The following is a 27,303-nucleotide window of genomic DNA, read 5'->3' on the forward strand; positions in this document are numbered from 1 at the left end:
AGACTGTCATAATTATATCGATAAGGCACGTCGCTTTCGACTTGGGAAATGTGGCGCTGGAGCCCTTCATGAGTATTTTGAGCTGATGCAATACAAGAATGACGGGTTTTTTGCAATGATAGATTTTGATGATGACGGCAAATTGAGGAATGTGTTTTGGGCAGATGCATGAAGTAGGGAACCCTACCAATATTTTGGTAATGTCATCACATTCGACACCACATATTTGACAAAAAAATATAGAATGCCATTTGCACCATTTGTGGGTGTAAACCACCATGGTCAGTCAATCATTTTAGGAGCATGATTGATCTCTAGTGAGGATACAGAAACATTTACATAGTTGTTCCAAACTTGGTTGAACTGTATGGAAGGTAAAGCTCCGAATGCGATCATCATAGATCAAGATAGAGTAATAAAAAATGTCATTGCTATCGTCTTTTCAAATACCCGACATAATTTTAGCTTTGGTACATACCAAAGAAAGTACCTGAGAAGCTTGGTTCACATGGTGCATAAAAAATCGGGTTGAAAAGTCAGCTGTTAAAGTGTATATATGATTCTCAAATAATTAACAAATTTAATAAATGTTAGGAAATGTTAATTACAACATACAATTTGCAAGAGAACGCCCGGTTACAGAGTTTATACACGGAGCGTACGTACTGGGCACCGGTATTACTAAAAGAAGTGTTCTGAGTTCGAATGAGTATAGCCCAACAAAGCGAGAGCATAAATGCTTTCTTTGATGGGTATGTTTATGCTAGGACAAATTTAAAAGAATTTGTTAATCAATACAATGCTGCGTTAAGGAAGAAAATTGAGAATGAAAATGGGGCAAACTTCCACTCATTTAATGTCACAATACCCGTGGTGGTAATCAATCCACTTGAAAAGATATTTTAAGAGTTGTACACGAACTCTAAATTTAGAGAAGTTCAACGTGAGATAATGGAGATGCTCGATTGTCTGCCAATTCTACACTAAAAAGATGGTGTAGTTACAATATATCATGTAGAAGACAAAGTTCTTGTTGATGGTTTCATCAAGTCAGTTACCCATCGTGTGTCATTTAATGAGACTGCGTGCGAGGCCAAGTGTTCCTGCGGATTGTTTGAGATGAGAGGGATCCTGTGTACATATGTATTAGTCATTTTCAAAATTAACCATGTCCGTTCTGTGCCAGAGAAGTACATATTGGATCGATAGAAGAATGACATAAAAATTAGATACATTGTTATGAAAAGTAATTATGACGTACCTGATGCGAGGCCAAAAGTGAGCAGATATGCATATAATCAAGATGTGTTACGACGTGGCAACAAATGCAGCATCATGTGATGACCATGCTGAGCATATGATTGCCAAGTTAACTGCAATGAACGAGGTCTACCACACCAACAGGTCATCGCAACAAATCGGTTCTGACGTTGCAATTATAGCTATCAATGCAAATATAGTTTGGAGTTCAAAGAAGGTACTCAGCCCCCATGTTATAAGAGGTAAAGGCAGGCTACCATCTCTCCGAAAAAAATCAATGATTGAGTGAGTGCGCAAACCAATAATAAAGAAAGCTGCTCAAAAGGGAAAACATAAACAGGTAAACTCAGTGTAACTTTGCAGTCCATGTATTAGCCATTTATCTTGTGTAATTGTTTGAAGAGATGTAATATGGTGTTTCTCCCAATTCGTAGCCGCATGGAAGAGATAGCAAAGTTGTTGACACTTGCAGAAATTTATTTAGCCAAACAATTGTTGGGAATGAAGAGAGTGCTCCCTTTCAGGTTACATACCTATTACTGCCTTTAAAGTATATTGTGTTATTATATTTGTTCAAATTTTATGATTTTAAATAGTTTCTAAAATAAATAAAAACTTTCTTGTTTTGTTGAATCCATAGATGGTGGGTTCTATTTTTTTTTTATCTACTGTTAGCTGCCCCAAAACACTGTCGAAGTGTTGGAGTCCAATGAAACCCAGTTTGGCATTGCAATGATTGAGACTCAAGAAAGTGTACTTAATCTTTGTTTGTTTCGTCGGTTTCTCTAAAGTGATTGAATTTGTTATATTATGTTTATTTTTAACTATTTATATTACGTTCACATATGCAACTTGAGGTAGATAGAATCCAACTATAGTGATTGGGACTCAATTTAGTTGGAGTAGAAGTAGCGATGCTGACATTTTTGTGAAGTGTTTTGTAAAGTGATTGTTATATTATGTTCAATGTAGACAACTTCAAGAGCCACTTTTGTAAAGTGGTTGAGTTCCAGACTTGTTGTAATGTATATACTTCAAGAGCCACTTTTCACAATTTGATTAATGGGAAAAGGCTGTATTTTGGAACAATCATTGTTAGTGCATGAGATTTTTGTTGCTTGTTAAATGAGTAAAAGAAGCTGGTATGTTCCCAATTACAACAAACATATTCCATTACAAAGAGTACGTCCATTATATGTTAATATGATAAATAGAGACTACGTCCATTACAAAGACCACGTCCATTACAAAGACTATGTCTATTACTGTGATCGTATCAAGTACAAAAGATTAATACAGGTTTGGTAACATTGTTGCTGTTAGGTTTGGTAACAGCTTTAAATTGGACAGCGTTTTGTTCTTTCAGTGCAAACCCAACTCTCTCCCCTTGTTGTACCCTTTTGCAACCTGTCAACAGGAATGACAAGAAATAGAACTATCATTTGTCTATTAGAAAAATATTGATGGTATATTGGAAATTGGAAGCAATTCAACTCAAAAAAGAAATCATGACATCAAACTAAACTATTGTGGTCCCAAGTTGTACGTATTGACCAAGATCTCTAGCAAGGATAAGCAGGTTGGGTCCTCCTAAAAGACACAGGAGTGCATACAACAATTAATATAGATTTCTTCACGCAAGATACTATGGGGATCAAGGAAGCCAACGAGGGCAAAACCATTTCAATAGTTAAAAGAATGAAGGATTATAATTTATCACAACAATGCTCCAGCTGAATTATTTTTTTAATCTCTCTTTTTCTTTGTGAATATTCTTTATTTTAGAAACTGAGGTGGCTAGAATGAAATGTTTGCCCTTCCTTCTGGTTTATAGGAAATTGCGCGTTTCTCATTCACCTAATTAAATGTTGGTACTCCTTTTTGAAGCATCACAGTTTGTCTTGGAACATATAGACCTTATACATGATGTCTGGCAGTGCCAAATTTGCCCACAAGTCAATTCTTCCTAGTGCATGAGCATAAGCTGGCTTCATATGAAGCACATCATGAGCATTTAAATAATTTATATTTTAGATATATAAGAGACTTGTTAATAAAAACCCAAAATAGGAAAGAAGTACAAATTCTAAATTGCATATTTCTTTCGATTAACCTAGAAAAGAGAAGACCAATTCAAATCCTCACAGCAACGCAGCATGAAACTGAGTTCTTTTTTTAAATATTTAGTATGACATGGACAAAAGTATCAGCATCTGGCGTGCAAGAGATTCGTACTATAAGGAAAAGATGTTATGCAAGTATCAGCACCTTACCAATTAGTTGCAAGTGTGTTTCTTCGTCCATTTTATGAGAAACACCTCCATATCAAGCAAGCAGATCTGCCTTAATGTAATTAAGACTTAAAATTAGATAATGACACATACAATACACAACTTGGGTCATACTTGAAAAACCAATAATCTGTTATTCCAAGGAAGGTTGAGAAAATTTCATATAACAATAAATTTAGAGAGAATTTTGGGCCTAGGCCAGTCCAAGAAATAGATAAAAAATAACAAAATATTTGAAGATACTACTAGCACAATCGATTCGGCAAAACAATTCTACAATGAACAAATAAAATTCTTATGTAATTAAATCCGATAAAGATGAAAAGCTATACCTAGGAAGACACTACTTGGCTGAGAATCTCGCCACTGCTCCTCACCTAAAACACCCGTAAAAAATCACAAAAACCAACCACAACCCATTGTAAATACACCACAAAGTCAAATACCCATTACAACAAAGCTTGAGCCACAATAAAAGAAGCAAAATTTGGGTTACTTACAACGGCGGCGGCAGCTGGTTTCAACGCTGAGAACAAGTAAATCGTCGCCTGTTCTTGAGATTTTGGGGTGCCCATTACAAAGCGTCATTGTAGCTAGCTAAGAAGGAGTTCGACGAAGAACCGAGAGGTGCCCATTGGGTTCTGGGTTGTTGCATTTTTGTGGAGCGCACAGATTAACTTATCTATTCCGATACAATTTTAGTTTGAAATGTCGTCCGGTCTCCTTACATGATCATCTCCCGCTCGCAATGACCCACACCGTTTCACTTGATCTACTAGCATGACAGGTAAGGGGTGTGCAATGAGAGTGCAAGAAACCGACTATCTTAGATTTTTCCATTTCTTAATAGTTCTCAACTTCTAATTATTTTGGCAGTGATACTACCATATAATATTATCGAGTCTACATGATCAGTATGCCTCAAACTTCAATATATAGTTCACACGACTCATCTAATTACGAGTGAGACATGACTTACTAAAATATTATTATTACGATCTCTTTCAGATATTTCTCTGCATATATATAATTTAATCATGTACCGCGTGACACATGGAAGTTCGATAATATATATATATATAGCTTCCTTTACAATTAGTAACATTTAATTTTATTGGGCATAGTACAGAAGCTTTCCGCTATTCACATAGACTTTACTCACTGAGCCCCCAATTCATGGGGCCACTACTATTCAATTATAATACAGTACTTTCGGTACTCTAGCGTCACATGGCTAGCGGAAGTCACCAACCTAAGTGGGAAATGGAACCACTGATATTGGGATCTTGATAGCTTAATTTGCTATGTTAATTTATTAATGTATCTAGCTAGCTAGCTAAAGCTACTGTACATTTCTCGTGCCGGCAGATATATATGTATCGAATTATCTACCCACGATGTCGGACAAGCACTTCAATTCCATGTGCCATTAACAGTCATACAAGTTTATCTCCATTTGATCAATTTTATATATTTGATTATATGAATGTTCTTTTTTCTTTTTTCACCGAATCACCTTCCGATTGGTGAGAATTAGAGGCATGGATTCCAAGGATTTGAAAACTTTTATCTTCAAGGTAGTAAGTAGATCGAAGAACCAAGTTTTGAACATGATCCACTAAATGGGTTTCATGCAATTAGAAGAGCTCATACGGTTACTTAATTTCCACTTCCCTTCACCGAGACAACCAGCTTGTAACATTGTCAAACTTTTCAACTCCGCAGGACCCAATTCATGGACCCTACACTAATAGAATGTTAAAAGAAGAAAACGTATCGGCTTTGGATTGATGTGTATGCAGAAATTCAAATGCGGAGTGACATGTGAGCTGACGCACTAGGCTAGCTCTGATCCATTATAAAAGACATAAGAGTTTTTGTTGTTTTGAACCATCGAGAGTCCAAATTAAGATGACTACCAAATACTGCCTAGTGTTGCTCTTTGGAGTGGTGCTTCTCAGCACTGCCTCAGTACTAGCTGATCACCATGAGCCTCCCAAACACGAGAACAAACCTCCAATTCACAAGCCACCTTTGCAAGGCAAACCTCCCAAGGGAGAGAAACCACCACCAAAACACAAGCCACCAACCCTTCTTGATAATGAGGATACAAAGCCATTCCCAGAGCACAAGCCACCAACCCATGGGGAGGAACCTCCCAAGGGTAAGGGAAAGGGAGAGAAGCCACCTCCAGAGCACAAGCCACCTCACGATCATCACCCTGGACGACTTCTACTCGAGTCCCACTCCCTAGATGAACAAAATTCACCAAGTTTAGCTGGCAAGCCTCCGGCAAAGGGAGCAAAGCTACCTCCAAAACACAAACCACCAACCCCACTCGACAAGGGAGAGAAGCCATTCCCAGAGCACAAGCCACCAACCCATGGTGAAGAACCTCCCAAGGGAAAGGGAAAGGGAGAGAAGCCACCTCCAGAGCACAAGCCACCTCACGATCATCACCCTGGACGACTTCTACTCGAGCCTCAATCCCTTGATGAAGAAAATTCGCCAAGTTTGGCTGGCAAGCCCCCGGCCAAGGGAGCGAAGCCACCTCCAAAACATAAACCACCAACCCCACTCGACATTGGAGAGAAGCCATTCCCAGAGCACAAGCCACCAACCCATGGTGAAGAACCTCCCAAGGGTAAGGGAAAGGGAGAGAAGCCACCTCCAGAGCACAAGCCACCTCACGATCATCACCCTGGAGACCATTTGGTGGAGGATGCAAAAGATTCCCACAAGCCACCAAGAAAGTTGAAGCCTCCAACCGTCGGAAAGAAGCCGCCGACTCACTCTCACAAGCCACCCCACAAACCTCCATCTGCAAACTGATCCCACGCATGTGTACATGCCTATAAATAAGAGCTTCAACTTATGTTATCCTTCTCGTCGGGAACTTTTCTATCCATGAACGTTTAAAACAGTATTGCTACAACTAGTAGTGTTCTACGTAACTATGTTCATGCTGTTTACTCGATCGTCTGGTTTTAGTACTTTGCCTTGTAGTTTAATTATGAGCACCGACATGCAGTTCTGTGCTCCCCTTTGTAATGAATTGTCGCTGCTCGCCCGCTACTACTATCAATCGTTTTCTATCAAATATTTAATATTGCAAAGAACACCAAAGGCCGTGCCAGTGACGTGGAATTATCATAAAGTAACGGTTCATAAATGTTGGCATATCAAAACGCGATCGTGAAATTTGATACCTCGTACGAATTAAATATACACTCAATATAAAGATGAAAATAAATTTAACGTCATTATATGAATATAGAATTCAAGACGGACAGTGCTGCTAGCGGAAATCGATCTAGAAAGTTAACCGTCAATGTACTGTGTACACTTGGTAAAATTACTAAAAAATATATAAATATTCTCTTTAAGTACTTGAATTTGTTTCTGAATGAGGTGAATCATGAATGGAGGTATTAATTAATTATGAAAATCATCAAAAAATCAACCTTTTTATAAAAAATTTATCTGAACTTTAGAACTATATATATGTTTTTGCTGATTTTATGGATATGTGATTTTGTGGAGAGCTAAATAAGAGGATGGTTCTGATTGAACATGCAAAGGAGAAATACAAACGGAATCATAAATCCCCTTGGCGGTAATATTTTGTTACTCTGTTCTGGAACAGAGTAAGAATACAGTATGCATCAAAGCAAAATGCCAAAGTGATTTAAGCCCCGTTTGGATAGTAAGATGAGATGAGATAGTTTTAGATGAAAATTGAATAAAATATTATTAAAATATTATTTTTTAATATTATTATTGTCTTGAGATTTGAAAAGGTTGAACTATTTATTATATTTTGTGTGAAAACTTGAAAAAACTATAATGATGAGATGAGATGAAACTATTTCTATATCCAAATAGGACCTTAATTTTTTTATTTTATTAGGCACAAATGATCTGAAGGCCCTAACATGTTTTGGCAATACAAGAAGGAAAATATTTAAACAAAATTTAATAAAAATAATTTAAACTTGTGAAACAGAAAGCTTTGAATTATATTTTTCAAAATAATGGGAACGAATAATAAACTTATTCTCAGTTTGGAAAACATATTTAATCCAAGCATTTTATTTAAAAAAAAAAAATCTCTAGAAAAAGTTAATTTATAAATAAATTGTTACAAATTGGGTTGAACAGGCTGTTGGGCCGGTCGAGAACCTAAATACAAATTCAACACCTTATACGATATCAGATTTGGGTTTGGATGCCAGTCTAGAGACCTAATCCAAAGCCTTCGGACTAGCGAATAATTCGATTTCTGTGATTTGGAGATTTTCACTGCACATATTTCCGAGTAAAATTATCTAAATAATTATAAACATAATCACTATATAATATCCCAAGGAAAATGACAAGGTTTAGGCAGATTTAGATTTGTATAAAGAAAAAAATGGAACACTGATTTAAAATGTCTCGATCGAGGGCGGCTCATCAACTAATAGCAACGGGTTCAAGTAGTTTGAAAACAAACCAGACTTTATTTGATTTTTTTTAAACTTTTTTTTTTTTGTCTTATTTTATTTAACAATAATACGCTCTTTTATGACTATATTATAATTCATTTAGAACTAATCAATGTAATTATGATATTTTATTAAAAAAAAAACTCAATATTGTATAAACTATCATCGATTCAAAATAAAATTATAAACTAATTGTAAAAATATATATTATAAGTGTATTAATTATTTTCTATCTTATTTCATTTATTTGGGTTCTGTATGATCTAGCAATCAGTCCAGAAGTCGCGCGCGGCCACAATTAAGGTTCCACCATCCCTAGCTAGCTAGCTAGCTCAAACATTCCAGCTAATTTGGTTAGGTGTACACACTCGCTAGCTAACCATGACTATATAATTATGGGTGTCAATCAGCACAGATCAAAGTCACTATCAACATGAGAAATCAAGAAACGCCAGAGAATACAAAATGTAGTGGTCCATTATTGCAAGAGATTACAAAAGCTCCGTAATGGGACAAAGTGTAGTGGTCCACATTCTAAACCTAACAAAAGCAACATAATCTTAAAATCACCACCGACTTTGTATTTATCCCGAACTATGTGCAATTTTGAAGTGACAGTACTGTGCTATATAGGGAATTAAACTATAATCAAATTACAAATTGTACTACGTACCATTGAAAAAGTCCTACCACGTAGAAATTAAGCGCAGAGAAAAAAAAAGGAACATTCATATTATTAGGTCTCATCATAATTTTCTCTTTACTTTAACCACCTTGCTCTAATTTCCAACTTTTCATCTGAAAAGGGGCCCAGGCCCCTTTTCAACTAAAAATAGCAAAATATTACTTATGTCACAATTAACGCATGAAATCAAGGGCTGGGTTTGATACTGTATACTGCCGACGAGGTGCCAAATCCATTATAAAAAGGACATTCGTTCCTATAGTTTTGAGACATCAGAACCTAAATGCCAAAGACATCTATGACGACACACTTACTAGTGTTGTTTCTTGCAGTGGTGGTTCTCACCACTTCTTCCAGTGCTAATTATCAATATGGGAAGCCACCTCCTATTGAGAAGCCACCCCCAGAACACAAGCTACCGACTCCAGTTTATAAGCCTCCTCCCATCGTGAAGCCACCGCCAGAACACAAACCACCAACTCCAATTTATCAAAAGCCTCCTCCCATCGTGAAACCACCCCCAGAACACAAGCCACCAACCCCAGTCTATGAAAAGCCTCCTCCTATCATTAAGCCACCCCCAGAGCACAAGCCACCCACCCCAGTCTATGAAAAGCCTCCTCCTGTCGTGAAGCCACCCCCCGAGCACAAGCCACCAGCCCCAGTCTATGAAAAGCCCCCTCCCGTCGTGAAGCCACCCCCCGAGCACAAGCCTCCAACCCCAGTTTATGAAAAGCCCCCTCCCGTCGTGAAGCCACCCCCCGAGCACAAGCCACCAACCCCAGTTTATGAAAAGCCCCCTCCCGTCGTGAAGCCACCCCCCGAGCACAAGCCCCCAACCCCAGTTTATGAAAAGCCCCCTCCCGTCGTGAAGCCACCCCCCGAGCACAAGCCACCCACTCTTCCTCCCATTGTAGAGGCACCGCCAAAGCACCCGCCATTGCCACCTTATGGTCATGACTATCCAGGACACCCTCCAGTCGAGAAGGGTCAAGACCCCCACAAACCACCCCAGAAGGTTTTGCCTCCTCCAGCACCGTACAAGAAGCCACCTACCAATGCCTAACCTGGCCCTCCAGCCTTCATCACCTATTAAATAAGAGCGTAGCAGTACTCATGATTATGCGTCCTAGCTTGTGTCATGTTCTGTTCGTCTATAGCTAGCGGATGATTGCTCAATTCACATTGCTCATTAATTACAGTCTTGCTTCTACTTCTAACTGCTGAGCATATCCGAATTTCTAGTTTAATGCAGTGAATTTCATCTTCAGTATTAATTTATAGAAATTCATAATATTTATATTTCCTTTTGCCTTTATTCACGTATTTGTGCCTTCACATGATATATAATAATAGATGCTAAGCTCATCCATTCTGTTCACCACAAGCCAACAGGATAAATCAAGGCCAAAAACATGAGCTAGATTTGCCAAACTAAAAAAATTGCACATGTCATCACTTTTACAAGAAGACAGGTTATTACGAAAGTAAGACTGCATTGCTCCAAATATATCAAACCTCTCGTGTCGGTCGTAAGTAGTGATCACTGTGAACCAGGTTGCGTGAATACCTTGTAGATGTTCTCGGACAGTGATGATGATTATGACGAAAAAATAAGTGTATATTTGAAGCTGCAAACCCCCATTGTGGCTTGCAAAGGTTGGAATCCACCATGGAGGGACTTTTACTAGAACATCGCAGCAGTCTAAAAGAAGACGTTATAACATTTAGATGAATTAAAGTCTTCTAAGCAGCTAGCTAAGCTTATAAGATTCAAATAACTTGATGTTCAGCTAAGAAACGTATGGAGATTATCATTGCGATACTCTTTTGCTTTTGTTCCCCCACCCTCCTCTATTTTCATTGTTAATTTGGCTTCGTTTGGTTATTCAGATGAGATGAGACAATTTTCAAACCAAACTAACTTAGTCCTGAATAATCTAATTGGTTAGAAAAATTCTAAATATAAGCCTCACGCTCCTGTGCACCACTTAAAAATATATGATTTTATAATTTTATCATCGTATTTTATGAAATATGAAATATGATAATAAAAAAAATAAAATTATATATTTTTAAATAGTGTACAAAGTGTGAGACTTTTGTATAACACAACTCAATTAGTTACGATGCAAACCACAATACAATGTGCAAAGAGCTGGGCAGAAGCCATGGTTTTAGTTCTTATAGTATGTTAAGCGGTCGGATGGAATCCAACCTATCACGTCTATGGTTTTCAAGCAAACTATTAAAGAAATAGAGATATGAAGGATAAATTTTCACAGTATATCATCACCAAATGGACTGGTCTCTCTAAATAAGAGATGGCAGAGTTCAACTCCACTAAAATAAAAATACTTATATATATCTTAAGTTATTTATAATAAAAATAATTATTTTTTATCGAAATGAGTTTTCATGATGACAAGTAATTCATCACAAGTCATCGTTATTATTGTATAAATAGTTAGAATATCTTTCAATATCAAATCAATCACATATAATAGGGATTTTGAGCAACTTCTTTTGGTGACTTGTTATACTTAATTATTTAGAGTGGGAAAGTTTATCCCAATGCAATATGATGTTGCCAAATCGTAACCTAACCTCTTTGTCGTTGTTTACGCGTTCAAAGCTGAATCAAGATAGGAACTTGCAAAGCATTAATTGAAAAAAGAGAAGAAAAAGAAGCAAAAATATAAATGAAAACACAGAGATCAACAGAAGAAACTTGGGGAAGGGGTAAACGAGTGAGAAGAAGATCAAGAAGTTGCTACCGCTCGCACTAAAGCATGCAATTAAAAAAACATGACGTGTGTGAACAATGTTATTAAAGCCAACAAGTTAACGACTAAATCTAGACAAACAATTAAGCACGGAGAGGACATCTAGACCAGTAGTCTTTGAATTGGCCTAATAATTTCTAATTCCCACTTCAAAAATTGAAATAATTTCAGTCAACAATAAAAACACATTTAAACCCTGTGGGCCCAAGCGCGTAGTGGTCGGAGATGGCCGATCGAGTTCGCGTTCAGGGGGATCACCAGGTGGCACTTGGCGCGCAGGAAGTATCCTCGTCTCCTTCTTTTATTTTTTTTTATTTTATAAAAATCTATTTGCCTTCTCTTTTTTTATTATCCTCTCATTATTATATAATATAAATATATAAGTTCATAAGTTAAATATAATAAATAATTTCTAATTATTTAATATGAAATAATAAAAAAATTAAGAGAATTAAGATATTGCATAATATTACTCTTTTATTTTTTAAATTGAATCTTTTATAAATTTAAAAACCTTTTGTTAACTTTAAAGTCTGGTTATACAGTTTAAATAAGATGAGATAAGATATTTTATTAAAAATTAAATAAAATATTATTATAATATTATTTTTTAATATTATTTTTATTTTAAATTTTAAAAAAATTAAATTATTTATTATATTTTATATAAAATTATAATAATTATATAATATATGATGAGCGGAGATAGTTTGATTTTGTTACACCTTAGGACAAGTTTGGGGGATGAGATGAAAATTTTATATTTTGTTTAAGAGTTTAAAATATTGTATTTTAATATTATTATTGTATTGAAATTTAAAAAAGGTGAATTGAGATTTGAAAATATTAAATTATTTATTATATTTTATATAAAAATTTAAAAAAGATGTAATGATAAAATAAAAATTTTATATTTCATCCCATCCCCAAACCTGCCCTAACAAATCCAGTTTCTCACGTGCCTTTGAACTTCAATTACATATACAGAAGATAAGATGAGTAGATGATCTGTCTACATCTAGCTCCAATAATGCAAGTACTAATGCCTGTACTGCCGGTTTTGGTTTTTAAGTTAAAAAAACTCAACCATGAACAGGTGTAGCACGAGATCACGAGTAGGGTAAAAAAGTTCTTTTTTTTTTTTTAATTTAATATTTTTTTGACCTTTAAATATATTTTTTAAAAATCATAATATTATTAAAAAATATTTTCTTAATTACTAAATTAAAAAAAAAATTATCAGACGAATGGGGACCCCAACTGTCGGTGGTAACATTTTTTGTTTTTCTTTTACCCTATACGTTCTCCTACATTCGTACGGTCCAGGACTAATAAGTCAGAGAGGGGGCTATCCTAATTGGATGGCCTATATTTGAACTCATTTGTGCAGCATCCTCGCTCAACATCTGCCCTAATTATATAGAGCAATGATATGTACAACATATTACATAATATATTATATAATAATATTATAAAATGAGAATATTTTATAAAATAATGTTATTTTTATAATATATTTTATAAAAATATTTTTTATTTAAAACATAATTCTATAAAATATTATAAAAAATATTATGTATAAATTATTTTCTAATTATATATGCTAGCTGGTCATATTATTGAAAAATGCAATTTAATTCGGAAATCTTGATCTTGCTTTTTCACTTTAATGAGATATATATATATATATAAAAAAAAAAAAAAGGATCATATAAGTTTTTATGTGGTAAAAGAATATTTTACTTAAAAAGAATTTTGTGGGTGACAATTAAAAATCAGCTCAAAATCAAGATCTTATAAAAAAAAACTATTATTAGAGAAAACCAATTGCCTAAGATACATTAAAAACCCACTATAATAAAATAGGCTATAAGATTAATGTGAAAATCTATGTTTGAAACCTAAAATTGCCAACTGTACGTGGGAAAAATATGCAAATTTTTTACTCAAAACTCAAATTCGAAGAAAAACTGGCCAAGATTAATTAATGACAATGTATAATTTTGATAGCTTAATTTAAAGTCCACAAGTCGAGATTAGACCATATAAGTTAAGTAAATAAATTTCTTTTCATAATCTTTCCCTTCCATAAATCTGAACCTACCTACTCTGAAGGAGGGCGGAATGCCGTCTTCCTTCTTCGACCTTTAAAGCATAAAGTTATTAATACTTCTTATATTTTTATAGATGATATGAGATAAAATAAATTAAATTAAAAATTAAAAATTAAATAAAATATTATTAAAATATATTTTTTTAATATTATTTTTATTTTAAAATTTTAAAAAATTAAATTATTTATTATATTTTATATAAATATTTTAAAAAAATTATAATAATTAAATAAAGTGAAATAAAATAAGATAAAAAATTTTGTAAAAGTAAAATTGTCTGCAAACCAATAAAACCTCCATTTTCGAACCCATGCATGATTGATGACTTTTAGCACTAATATTCAAACTTGACGGCTCAGTGGGACCAAGAGTACCTATCACATTAATTAATTGAATCGGACCCTACGAGGTAAGAGATATGATAGACAATTATAGACATATTATGAAAAATTTATTCCTCATCTTCACGTATACTATATATAATTTTTTAATTTTTAATTTTTTTCTCTTATCTAATATACAATGTGTGAATAATAAGTAAAAGAATTTAATTAATTTAAAATAAATAAATAAATAAATTAAAATAAAATAAAAATAAATATAATGTATAATATATAAAAATAATGAATAGAAAAATTCCATTACCATATAACAACTTATTTATAACTATATAATAAAAGGATTCTACTACATGCACATAGGATTTTACAGAGAATCTCACCGAGAGGCAAAAACTTTTGTTTTCTGCTTTTTTTCCAATTCTTTTAAACACTTTAAATATTTTTAAAAAATATAAAAAAAATCATAAACTCATTTAAAAACTTTCTTAATCATCAAAGTAAAAAAAAATAAAATAAAAAAAAATTCGGTAAAAATTTTCGATAAAAACTGTCTGTAGGAATAGTATTTTTCATAATAAAATATTATTATTTTTAACTTTTATTTTGACTTTTACTTTTAATTTGATAGGTTTAAATTTAATAAAAAATACTATTCTATTTAAAATTCTCTATATGAATTGCTTGTAAGCGCTTTACGAGTAAACCATATTCTGACATCTTGGACAATCTAGATAACGAATGAATGAACCATCTTTTGACACCTGTAAGGGCCATTACATGCATCAAAACAGCATAAAAAGGTGCCCTCCTCTTCGATACTCTGCACAATCAAAACCATGTCTCCCCTATACATGTTACTGGCGTTCCTTGGCATGGTGATTCTCACCATTCCAGCTCTTGGAGACGACTACAAGTACAAGCCACCCAAATATTATAAGCCACCTCCCAAGTATTACAGGCCACCAACGTACCAGCCTCCTTCATATAAGAAGCCACCTCCCAAGTATTACAAACCCAAACCACCATCATACAAGCGCCCGCCAACTCTACCTCCGATAAAGGGGAAACCAAAACCGTACAAGCCATACCCACCTTACGGACACTACCCAGGACACCCTCCGGTGGAAGCTGTCCCGTAGAATCTAGCCGCCGCACAAGCCACCAGCAGGCCAACAAAGTTAAAGATTATATAATGCGAGAAATAAGTGCAGTGGCCAACTCGAATAATGTATCCAGAAAAACCGTGTACTTGTTATCTATTGTGAGAAAAGCTCACGGCTTTCTCATTCCGTTGTACTACCAGCGGTACTGATATATATTATATGATATTATAGATTTCCTTGTTTTGATGTGTACTTTCCTTTTCCTTTTCCTTTTTCTTATTCTTCTTCTCGGCGATATGTACGTACTTTCTCGCTTGTTTGAAACTGCGGACTCCGGAAATTTCACTGCGGTTTCTCCGCATGGAAAATTTGTTGGCAGAAAGAAAAAGGAGATCGCGTTAATTTATAACGAGAGAATACAGTGAGTGCACTTACATCCACCTATATATCTTATGACTAAAAGTTATTTTTGGAGATAAAAGTAGTTTACAGTTGTGCGTGTGTGCGTGTGATAGCTGATATCTAGATAGTCTGTCTGGTTCTCCGGAAACATGATGGTGGAAACCAAGTCAGTTTCAGGCGATAAGCAATTTCAGACTTAAACAAAATTAAATATCTCTCGAGTATATGACCCCTTAACTTTTCTGTATGCAGTACTCCGCGTGGCCAGGAGAAGCCTGGCAGTTGAAATATCATCTAATTGTTGTTACATGATTATTTACAAGCTGGAAGCTTATTCATATGTATTTTGCAAGCTATTAAGGATATTATAAGTAGGCCAAAGGCCGTAAATAAATAATATAGCACAAGGGCGGCCATGCATACAGGTGTTAACGTAGCAGTAAATCAGCATGTAAATACCTTGATAGTAGTTCCGCACAATCAGCAGCCATTTGACAGTCTTCTTAGATCCTCCCGTGACGTGCAGAATTCCACCATTTTACCATTCAGTTTATTGTAATTATTTGCTTTCTTAATTTTTTGTATATTCTGTATTTAATTTTCGGGATTCTTTTAGACACTACTATTGTAAAGAATAGTTATTTTAATAGAATTCTCTCAAGTGGTCTTGGGCAATTTTTGAACCAAGTCGTTTACGAAAACTTTCTACAGGTACTCATGTAAGCTAGTGACAGTTTCAATTTCGTTAGCGCAAGGGTATATACATATATATATTTATATATATATATATATATATATATATGCGAGTGTTTTCTTTCTCCATATGCATCCGATCATCTGGTACCATTGAATGATTGAAATATGTTCCAGCTTAATTTACACTGAGAAAGAGGCCGGCATGAATTAGGTAATTATCATCGACCTACTCAATGTATATATTCATCAGAGATGAAAGTTTGGAAGAGGAGAATAGTCAAACCAGCAAGCACGATGTCGCTAGCAGCACAGCAAGGCTCATAACGCTAGTCCACCAATTTTCTTTATTTATTAAATTTCGAATATCTTATGCGTCGGCAGGGGCAACTAGGAATTTTATGTTGGAAGGCCAACTGACATACATTAAGTTCTAGTAGTCTCTCTTTATAATAAGTAAGCGTGCATTATCAAAGACTTTAAAAATGGCTGGTTAGTATCTAGAGAGTAGATAAGATGGTTTGAGATGAAATATGAAATTAGTTAAAAAAAGTATTGTTAGAATGTCATTTTTTAATATTATTATTGTTTTTGGATTTGAAAAAGTTGAATTGTTTATTATATTTTGTGTAAAAATTTAGAAAAGTTGTAATAATGAAATAAAAGAAAATGAAATACTTCCTAAATCCAAACGAGGCCCAAGTAAAAAATCAATATTTTATGTTCAAAATCGATCAAATAATAAAGCCAACATTGCTCGACAAATACATCATAAAATTAGTATAAGCAAAGGATAAGAATTAATTAAGTGGGATGTCCATATTCTAGCATGTATTTTGAAATAAGTAAAATTTTATACATCTGTCATATAGCCATTACCAATTAACTACGTACATATCATATAACTATGTACATATATAACTTTTAGGTTTGATTCAAAATGGAAATCATTAGTCTCAATCACATGGAGACAACCTCACTAAACATCGAAGGGATCCCAAATATCTAGAGAAAATGGAGCAAACACATCAGTTCGGCGGCCGCCAAAAATGTTAGGAATGAGCGACATGTCTTGAAACCTTGAGAGTATGTAAAGATATCTTGAGGAAGAACTAATTAATTAAAGAGAGAGCTTTGATCGATGGATGATCAATTTCGCGATGAACACGAGAGGAGCGAGAGCACTGTATATATAGATGCTGAAAGAGGGTTCTGGATTCTCCATTAATAAAGATGTGGATGAAAAAGGAAAAAGAATGAAACTTCTGGTATTCTCGTTCTCTTAACAGGCATGACGCACGTCGCCATCAATGGAGTAGAATTGCAAAACGAAATGAGGGGGTGCCATCCCTTTCAGATGCGGCTATTTTGAATGGATCGAAGATGAAATTTTGTGTAGATTTTCGATAGAAAAAAAATTCTTGTAAGCGATTTCGTACACCAAATCGTGTATTAATATTAAATGTAAGACATTCTTTTATTTATTTCTGTAATAAAAAAAAGTTACGTAAGTGTTGGTATGCAGTTTGGTGTGCCAAACCGCTTGTATCTAGCAAATCCCTTTCAGATAAGGGTATTATTGTAATTCTTCATTGTTGACACATAAACAGGACTGTAGAGGAGTCCCTGTTCGAGACTGTACGTAGAATTACTCATTCGACAAATACATCATAAAAGCATAAGCTAGCAAAGGATAAGAATTAATTAAGAAACAAATTAAAATTAAACATTTTTGTTGCATTTAAGATTGAATGTAGTAAAGCTAGCTTCTATAAGGAAAATGATAGAGGTTCTACCCTCTTACTACTCATTTTATATTTGATTTTTTTTTAATTTTTTATTTTACTTAATGGATAAGAAAGTGACTATTAGTAAAATTATATATTTTTTTAATTTTTTCTTGATGGTTAATGATGTTAAAAAAAATACTTAAAAAAATGATAAAAAAAAATAAAAAACTTAAAATGAACTATGAGTAGTAAATGGGTAGTAATAAGGTAGTAAGTAACCCTATCACTACCCCTTCTATAATATAGATAGTAATAGCTATGAGATTTGTTGCCTTCACTTCTAATTGTTAACTCGACGGTAGCATAGATGATACTAACAATATCAAACAAAATAAGCTATCTAATAGAAGACTTAAAACGAAAAGTGTAACTAAATAGGAAAAATGAAGTTGTAAATTTACCAAATATATAACTTGTAAAAAGAAATCGAAATATTTTCTTAGATATTATGAGATGTGAAAAAATAAATAAATATATCAATGTGATCAGACTGTGAGATTTATTGATGACAAACATATATATATATATATATATATATATATAGGTGCAAGTATGAAAAAATTGCTGAGAAAATAAAAGAAACCTGGAAAACTAATTAGTATTAAGTGAGAATTTGTAGTTGATCTGCCCCTGTGTCGGTCTTGTGATTTATATTTCTATAATGGGGAAAACTGCTAACATGATCAATTATAAGTTGTTCTCTTTAAACAATTTGAGTTCTTATCTCTCCAGTAAGAACCCATGCCAGATTAATTTTACTTAATTGGCTTAATATTGTTATAGACAGCAGTTACTAGCTTGTTCGAATTACTGATTAATATATTTTCAATTACAAGATGGCATGCAGAGACAGGATTGACAAGCCAAGCTAAATTCTTGAGAATCTCATGAGATTCTTAGTAAAATGATCGATCATATATATATATATATATAGCAGATGAGGAATATGACGAGTTTATTGGCCTATTTGATTTAACAAATATTTAGTAAAATGATTTAACAAACAAGCTGTAATACTTTATTTCCTATAGCAACGAATTACCTAAAGATCAACAACTTCGTTATAACTCATCATGTCCTGTAGAAATTTAAATAAATTGTCATAGGCAGGCAGCTAATTATTCTTCGGGCATATTTCGAACCAATATTATTAAATGGAGCTCGCTACAATCAATTTAATTAGACATCAATGGTAAGCTATATAGTACTATAAAATTTAGAAATGAGTAATGCTGCATATAATTGTGGAGTGTGCGAACCCCGTGCAGTCATTTTGGAAAAAAGTAGGGTTTACTATTAAAGAATTAATTTTATTTTCATATAGGTTTTATATTTATTCACTTTTTTTAAAATGATTATGCGGCGCTTATACACTTATGACTGCAACGATTTTTTTTTGGACCCAGGTAGGGGGGCTGTTTTGTTGGGCTGTGATATATGGAGTTATGCAATTAGGAATCAAACTGCCCTCTTTTCGGTTTTTCAATGAAGGGAAGAAGAATATTACATCAAGTTCAAGCCCAAAATTATGAGATTGATACTAGGCCTCCGCAAATTTTGACATAACTCAAGCGCGACTTTGAGATTAACATAACACGTAATTCGCGATCATAGGCTAAAACTTAAAGAGTTTGATCCGTTTCATAAGATATGTTAGCTTAGGTTGATTAATTGATTAATATACCAACCAAACCTAACATATAAAGAGTAAAGAATTTTTCTCACGACTCACAAACTTGATATAGACAGATTAACAACCTAGAGATGTTGAGTCTTATCCATTTAATTAAATAAAAAAACTTAAAATTAATTCAAATGCAATCCAAATTTAATTTAATACGCTTCGAATATAACCTAATAATACGAGTCGACAGCCCTAATAAGCTAATGATAGAGCTTAGCAAGTAAATGAAGAGAAAATAATAAGAAAAAGAAGAACCACTTGGATGTGGGGACAAAGCATGAATCAAGGGCTTGGACTCCAAAGAATGATATCCATAGCACTGCAGACGCATTAGCGAGGGACAGGGGCCCAATTGCCAAATGAATTCGCTATTCCAAATTAATTACCGTGTCCACAGTTTGGGCTCTGACTAAATTGGTATATATACCTTGCACTTTTTTTACTATTATTTTATTATTTAATTTTCTTTTTATTCTTTGAATCTAAATTAAAAATTTCAAAACATGAATTTTTGCATAATTTAAAAAAATAAATTCAATATAAGCCAATTTATATAAAATTAAATTTATTTTTAATTAAATTATATAATTAAGTTAATTAATTATTTTTTTAAAATTATATAAGAATTACATGCTTTAAGATTTTTAATCTAAAGTCAAATGGTATTATAATAATAATAATAATAATTGACAGTGAAATAGTAATAAAAAATATATAAAAATATCATTACCCTTTTTTATTTACGCCCGGTTGATTGGGCTAGATCCCCATGTATGAAGAGCAGATTCAATATAATAAAAAATTATATTGAATTATTACACAATCGGCCTACGTGGCACTGCAATATAATAAAAAAAATTAATAATCTTTTGGTCTTTATTGAAATTATTTTATTGTTATATGACATGTCATATAAGCAATTTTTTTGGCATAATTGTGTGTAAAAATTCCCTCTATCATTACTCGAAATCAATTGGGCTATCATTACTAGTAGCCTAATATTTGGGCCAGATATTGAATTTCTCTTGGAGCCTTAACAGAAGTTGCAGGGTTTCAAAAACACCAATTATAAAAGCCCAAGATCTAATGGTACAAAAGTGGGCCTACAAATGCCGTGCGCTGCTACTTCGGGGAGGAAGATGAGACAACGAGATGTCGGCGGCTTGTCCGGCTTCGGCTAGGAAATTTTACCCACATTAGTCCCCATGTCTTTTCATCCCGACACGTATTTGTCCAATAAAAATTGACCTCCTTTATGTTCGTTCAAGCCTCAAATTTCAAATTGAAATAGAAATGCATGGCATTCGTTAATCTATGTTTCCACAAAGCTAAAGGAAATTCATGGGTGTACTGGGTCTGGGTGGCTAGTAGGTACTCGAGAAGTGCGTAGAAAATAAAGGATTAGAAAAATCTTGGGCAAACATTCAAAATCTAACTCTATTTTTCCAAATTACAGCCCAATTAAGTGTCAAATCAGTCTTTCACGTCTATCATTAATGTTTTTCTTAGCATAAAATCTCATTCTGGATCCGAATTTTCATCTCATTTAAATTAGGCAGTGACAATGGGCCCATAAGCAGTCCCCATTCCGCAGAGAAAGGGAGAATATGCTTGGCCTATTCCAAGGATACTTCAGTGCAGTCTGCAGACGGTCGAGGATAATCACATGATTCTCATACAGATAAAGCCGAACGAGTAACAGTCATATAGGAGGATTTAACTTTTAAGTGGCTTTTGCTGTCCGACAAGAGGGGAAAAAATCTTGACATCTACGAATAAAGAAATAGCAAGAGGCCAGGAAGGACGACAAGAGCTGAAGTCGAAGTTCAATTAATAAAGCAGTATTTGTTCTCCATCTAAAAGATTATGGCTAAATTCAACTTCTTACAGGATCTTATTTTGCTTTTTAACTCCTATTTTCTCAAACGATTCTCTCTTTTTTATTTATTTTTTTATTTTTTATAAACAATCTTTGCTGTTTTTTTTTTTTTTTTTTGTTGGTTGTTTGCTAGTTTTGGGAAAGGGTAATGATAGAGTTACTACTTTATTACTATCTATTTACTATTTATAGTTCATTTTAAGTTTTTTTTTTATTTTTTTATCATTTTCTTTTAAGTATTTTTTTTAATATCCTTAACTATTAAAAAAAAATTTAAAAATATATAATTTTACTAATAGTCACTTCTTTAATCATTAAGTAAAATAAAAAATTAATAAAATATAAAATATAAAATAAATAGTAAATGAGTAGTAAGAGAATAATAACCCTATCATTTTCCTTTAATAAAAGCTACCTGCGAAAGTATAGCCGAAATAGTGACCCTTTTCTTTTTCTTAAATTGTAACTCCATATATAGATCAAGGACTCAAGCAAGGTGTTGCATCTAGGCTCAATTTATAGATATATATATATATATATATAAATATATATATATATACTAGGTCGGAACAACATGCAAAGCACGTTTGCCTAGTTCGGTAAAAACATCGATATTTATAAAACATTAGTTTATAATGTAACATAATCCATAATCCAACACATATTTACAAAACCAACAAAAATATCAGTTCATAATATGAGTCATTTGATATTTTTACTATGATGCATCATTTTGTGTCGTCTTGTACTGCATCAATAGAGACGATATTGAAATTTTTGTGTTCCTGCTGGTTGAGTCGATTAGGGTCTGCTAAAAGTTCGATCATCCATTCTTTTTGCGAAACTTCTGCTACAAGATTTTCAATATATGGCAAATGCTCCTGCAAAGAACATTTTTAATAAGCTTCTATGATTAATAAAAATTTAAAGAACAGATACATGAAAAATTAATATAAAACTCAATGTGGTCATAGATAATGCAGTAAACATGTCGAAAATTCTAAGATGAACTTTTTTACTCACAACGATAAATTTAATGGAAAATAAGAAAACATACATCACCAGTGTGATTCATAAGTTCAACTGCCGAACAACCGAATGCTTGTTCTACAACTTCACCAAACATAATAGCAGATAGTCTTCATGTACCATCGTCGAGTTCAACATATGCTCGACAACTATAAATTTGATAGAAATGTCATTTTAAGTTAGAATCAACAAAAGCTATACATTAAATCTATCATATAAATTATCAAATAAAACAAAAAATTTGAAAGATACATACCGTGGTTGAGAAATGCTTTGGTATTTACAATGGTAATAAATGAATGTATCATTGTAATCATACCTAGTTCCTTTATTGCAGTCAATACATGACATATAAAAAAATATCTGGCGCAAGTCAACTACAATTATCTTTGCCTTTATCCAAAATTTTGCTTTCTACATTACATTAGAAACAATTTTTTAGGTGAATTGATTGTATAAATATTTGAATCTGTTACAAAGAATACGATTTTACCTGCATGGGTTGTAAACTTTTAATGAACTCAGCAACATCACAGTTCTTGATGATTTCTCGAATATCAACAGAAGATAGAGATGTTGATGGGTATGTCAAGCATTTTGCAATAATTCTCTCAAGTAATAAGTCATTAATCACCGCCCTTAAAATTCATAAAAACAAATGCAACATAAAAAATAAAAATATGGAGATTTCAATATTCAAATGGCATGAAACAAATAATGATTTATATTTGTGATAATTACCACTCTTGCAATGAAGTTGCCTCAGGAAGAGCAGGATTGATCATAAATTTACTTTTTAAACGCGATGAAAGAGACAATCCTTCATTGGAAATAAAGATCATGATTAATGTAAGCATATATAATATAAAAGAAAATATAAGACTGTTAATTATTAAAAATACCATTATAAGAACCAACCCTTATTCTTGTTCCAAGTATAACTGGCTTTGAGCCAATTATTTCTGAGATTTTTTTGCATTCATCTTGCACAAATTGACCCCACATAGTTAAACTTATAGGGTTTAAGCTACAAAATTGGAATAAAAAAAGAATTAACAGAATATGTAAAAAATAAAGAATGAAAATAATTCTAAAAGAGTGAACTATCTAAAAGATATTTTTACCTTTGATCGATAACATAGATTTCCTGAATAGTTGTCGGTCCATGTGCCGAAGTTATCTCTCTACATGGTTTGATATGAATTGCAACAGCCAAAACATCTGACAAATAAGATTTAAATTTTTAATAGATCGATAATTAAAGATTCTAAAATAAAGAGTAAATTACCTATTTCTGCAATTGAGTTTTTGTAAGCGTCAAATTCGTTGAACGGAATGAGTTGGTACTTTGGTAGCTCCAATTGTTCTTCATCTTTCGGAACTTTCTCAATTATCGTTCTTGAATTTAGGATCTATTGATATTCATGTGTTTCAATTCTATACCTTGGATCCAGCGGCCTCACATATGCATTACTAATGTAATATGACCAGAAAATATGTAAGGTATCATCTCGTGAGTCAATATCTTTATCGAACATTGTCGCTTGCACTCGATTTCCCTGTACAGTATAAGAAATTGAAATGAACAATTTATGGAAAAAAAATTGTAATGAATAATTGAGTATAATAATTTTTTTTATTTTAAATTGTTTTCGGGTTTTAAAAAAATAATATTTTTTAAATGTGTTACAATAAGAGAACTAAATGAAAGAAACATCATCAATATTTATATAATATGAAAAGATTTAGAAAATCAAATATAAAAAGATCCAACGAATTAGTAGTAAAAAAAAAAAAACAAAATTTAATAGATAGGATGCAAGAATAACAAAATCATTTACAAGTTTTTAGTACACGAAAAAAACAAAAGACAATAGAAAGAAGTAATTAATATACCTCTGGATCAATCAATGTTAGACTTTGGTACTTCACTGGCGAGCGTTGGCCTGTTCGTTTGGGTGACTTGTCAGCCATGATCATTTTCATTTTCTAATTCCTTGTATTTGGAGTGATATCTTTTATTGATGTATAAATAGTCCGCATCTTTAAAGCTGTTCATATACAAAAATATCAAACGTGTAAGAATAATAAATCCAATAATAAATTTAAAAAGAAAATTGCAAAGAGAATTAAAAAATTCAATAAATATTTCAAGACTACAATACTAAAAATACAGAACAAATAATTCAATTAAATATGTAATTTTGTATAAGTAGTTAAACTCAAATTATACAATTGAATCATTACCTATATAACATTAATCTGAATATGCTAATCTTAATAATTCTGTATACACAATATTTTTTGTGCAGTTCTTTTCTGATAGTTCAGTCGACACTGGTCGTATTAAAACCCTTATTGTAGATGCAGTCTTAGCCCTTGATAAAGCCACATATAATTGACCATGTGAGAAAACAGGTTGAGGTAAATATATCCCAACAAAATCCAATGTTTGCCCTTGTGACTTATTTATAGTCATTGCAAAGCTTAATCTGATAGGAAACTGGGTTCGTTTGAATGGAAAACCACTATTTTCATCAACATTTGGCAAAAATGGGATTCTTGGAATAAATACTCTTTTTCCTCTATGGTGCCCAACTGCGATTTCCGCATCAATCACATTTCGATCAAAAGCCCGACAAATTAGGCGTGTTCCGTTGCATAGTCCTTCTAAAGGATTAATGTTTCTAAGCAGTATGATGGGACAGTTTATCTTCAGTAACAATTCATGAGGAGGAAGTCCATTTGGGGTCAAAGTATTTAAAAAATCCTCCATGACTGATTGTTCAGATGCATCTATTGCTTCATCAAAGCTATAATATCGCCTAAGCTCACCAGGAAACCTATGAATTAGTAATGCATTTATTTCCTCAACATAACTGTTCTTTGGTGTTAATATGGCCCGATTCGTCATAGCTGAAATATTTATTGAATATCCATGAATATCATGGAAAACAGCATCTATTAAATGATTCAAAGAAGTGCAGTCATCTTCATATGGAACAAGCATGCCATCAGGAATTTTTATAGTTTCATCAACTGTGATTGGTGGCATTCCGTTGCCTAATTCTAACAAATATTCTGAAAAAACTGGATCCAATCTTGCTCGCATATTTTCAGTCAAATGAAGCTTGATCAATGTAGGCCACAAATAGGAAGAAACCAAATTGGAGTCAACTTGTTGTTGTCTTGTTCCTTTACGAACCACAGGTAAAACCTGGCGAAAATCTCCACAAAAAACGACAACTTTTCCACCGAATGTTAACTCTGAGTCATTAATGTCTCGTAACATTTTATCTAATGCTTCGATGTGTTGTTTTCTTGACATGGGAGCCTCATCCCATATAATTAACTTTGCTACACGTAGTAGCTTTGCAAGGGCACTTTGTTTACTGACACGACACATGCTATGTTCATCAGTATCCAGTGGAATCTTAAAGCGCGAGTGTGCTGTTCGACCTCCAGGAAGGATAGATGCTACAATACCAGATGAAGCAGTTGCAAGTGCCACTAATTTTCTTGATCTTACTGCGGCGAGAAGTGTCTTGTACAAGAATGTCTTCCCTGTACCCCTGGGCCATCAACAAAGAATGTAGCAGCTCTATTTGAAAAAACAGCACCCAAAACTGAATTATAGGCATATCGTTGTTCACTATTAAGGGCTTCTGATACAGCAATATCTTCTGTTGGAATTTCAACAGCCAATTCATCGTCAATTTCCCTAGATTCGAATTGGTCTTCATCGAAACAAATGTTGTCATCAAGAAGATAGAACGAATTAATATCTTTTCCCATTGATTCAAGTGTAAATGAGATTGAACGCAAAACTTGCCTTCTTACATTGAACATAGAATCTTCAGTTGACCTAAAATCAAGTGACATATCTTGTTCAAAACGTTCCCAAAGTTCTCTTGGATTGGTTGGATTACAATAAACTAATATAGTGGCAAATGGTCATCTCAAACTGACGGCATTTGATATAGAGATGCTTCATATAAACAATCTTCTAAGCTGTTGTCTCTCTGTAACAAACCGTGCATAGTTGCTGCGTCACGAAATGTTGGAGCCACAACACCATCAACTGTCCTAAGATCTTCAAATGACAAAGGTCCTCTGACATGATTTAACAATATCCGTAGATAATACCTCTCACCTTCAAATGGATTTGCTGTAACAATTCGACCTATAACAGTTTTCTTCTTCCGACAAGTCCACTCTTTATATTGTTGGCTCCAAACATAGAATTCTGGAAATTCTTTGTACAACAACGTCCTGGCATTCTCATCCACTCGGTTTAGTGCAAAGAATTCTGTTAACATCGATTTTGCAGACCGATCAGAGTTGAGAACATTGATTAAGTCGTCATTTGATCGAAAAGTTACTTGGTGTTGATCCTCAAGATGTAAATGTAAGTTATACACTGCTGGGTACATTTCATTAACAATGAAACCATATATTCTCCACATTGCTTCAGGTGGCGCAATCCATCGAGCCGATTGAAATTGTTGGATTTCATTAATTTGTTGATTTTTTGTTCAGAAATCAAATTGAAAGCAACACGATCATGCCCTTTGTAAATGTATTTATAAAGATATTTGACTGCTTTTACCGTAGAACAAATCTCGACATTAATGTAACAGTCAAATGTTGCAAGCAAATATGGATTATAAGGAACGACCCAACGATTATCCAAATTATGACTTCTCACATTGACAGTTACTCCATTATCAGAACGCCTATATATTAGGAAGCAATCATT

At 33.3% G+C, this 27,303-nt stretch overlaps 4 protein-coding genes across 5 annotated transcripts; 3 read left to right on the top strand and 1 right to left on the bottom strand.

Moving 5' to 3' along the window:
- Positions 1–5,462: 5,462 nt before the first annotated feature.
- Positions 5,463–6,383, top strand: LOC121247203 (early nodulin-75-like). The gene has a single exon (XM_041145573.1). It carries the CDS (start codon positions 5,463–5,465, stop codon positions 6,381–6,383), a length of 921 nt encoding a protein of 306 aa, XP_041001507.1.
- A 2,594-nt stretch (positions 6,384–8,977) lies between these two features.
- On the top strand, positions 8,978–9,993 carry LOC121251888 (early nodulin-75-like). 2 transcript variants are annotated; one of them, XM_041151300.1, is made up of 3 exons: positions 8,978–9,125; positions 9,210–9,508; positions 9,569–9,993. In XM_041151300.1, the coding sequence occupies exons 1-3, from the start codon at positions 9,007–9,009 to the stop codon at positions 9,787–9,789; spliced, it is 639 nt and encodes a 212-aa protein (XP_041007234.1). In that variant the 5' UTR covers positions 8,978–9,006; the 3' UTR covers positions 9,790–9,993. The 2 variants fall into 2 exon arrangements, with proteins under 2 accessions (XP_041007234.1, XP_041007225.1); XM_041151291.1 differs by having other exon boundaries at positions 8,981–9,125; positions 9,210–9,993.
- A 4,807-nt stretch (positions 9,994–14,800) lies between these two features.
- On the top strand, positions 14,801–15,103 carry LOC121247212 (repetitive proline-rich cell wall protein-like). The gene has a single exon (XM_041145585.1). It carries the CDS (start codon positions 14,801–14,803, stop codon positions 15,101–15,103), a length of 303 nt encoding a protein of 100 aa, XP_041001519.1.
- A 7,140-nt stretch (positions 15,104–22,243) lies between these two features.
- On the bottom strand, positions 22,244–27,010 carry LOC121247218. The gene is made up of 9 exons (XM_041145596.1): positions 26,728–27,010; positions 26,514–26,637; positions 26,165–26,409; positions 25,120–26,108; positions 23,988–24,103; positions 23,447–23,571; positions 23,286–23,364; positions 23,038–23,182; positions 22,244–22,396 (listed from the first exon to the last, which is right to left on the bottom strand). Exons 1-9 carry the CDS (start codon positions 27,008–27,010, stop codon positions 22,244–22,246), a joined length of 2,259 nt encoding a protein of 752 aa, XP_041001530.1.
- Between the last annotated feature and the right edge of the window lie 293 nt (positions 27,011–27,303).

This window comes from Juglans microcarpa x Juglans regia, chromosome 1D (genome assembly GCF_004785595.1).
Source record: "Juglans microcarpa x Juglans regia isolate MS1-56 chromosome 1D, Jm3101_v1.0, whole genome shotgun sequence".
Classification (NCBI taxonomy): Eukaryota; Viridiplantae; Streptophyta; class Magnoliopsida; order Fagales; family Juglandaceae; genus Juglans; species Juglans microcarpa x Juglans regia.

Coding starts and splice junctions, on each gene's coding strand:
- LOC121247203 (XM_041145573.1), top strand. CDS start 5,463: ATGACTACCAAATACTGCCTAGTGTTGCTCTTTGGAGTGGTGCTTCTC.
- LOC121251888 (XM_041151291.1), top strand. CDS start 9,007: ATGCCAAAGACATCTATGACGACACACTTACTAGTGTTGTTTCTTGCA. Junction 9,126..9,209: donor CCTCCTATTGAGAAGCCACC/CCCAGAACACAA, acceptor ACCAACTCCAAT/TTATCAAAAGCCTCCTCCCA.
- LOC121247212 (XM_041145585.1), top strand. CDS start 14,801: ATGTCTCCCCTATACATGTTACTGGCGTTCCTTGGCATGGTGATTCTC.
- LOC121247218 (XM_041145596.1), bottom strand. CDS start 27,010: ATGTGGAGAATATATGGTTTCATTGTTAATGAAATGTACCCAGCAGTG. Junction 26,109..26,164: donor TGCCTATAATTCAGTTTTGG/GTGCTGTTTTTT, acceptor CCAGGGGTACAG/GGAAGACATTCTTGTACAAG. Junction 23,365..23,446: donor AAGGGTTGGTTCTTATAATG/GTATTTTTAATA, acceptor TTTCCAATGAAG/GATTGTCTCTTTCATCGCGT.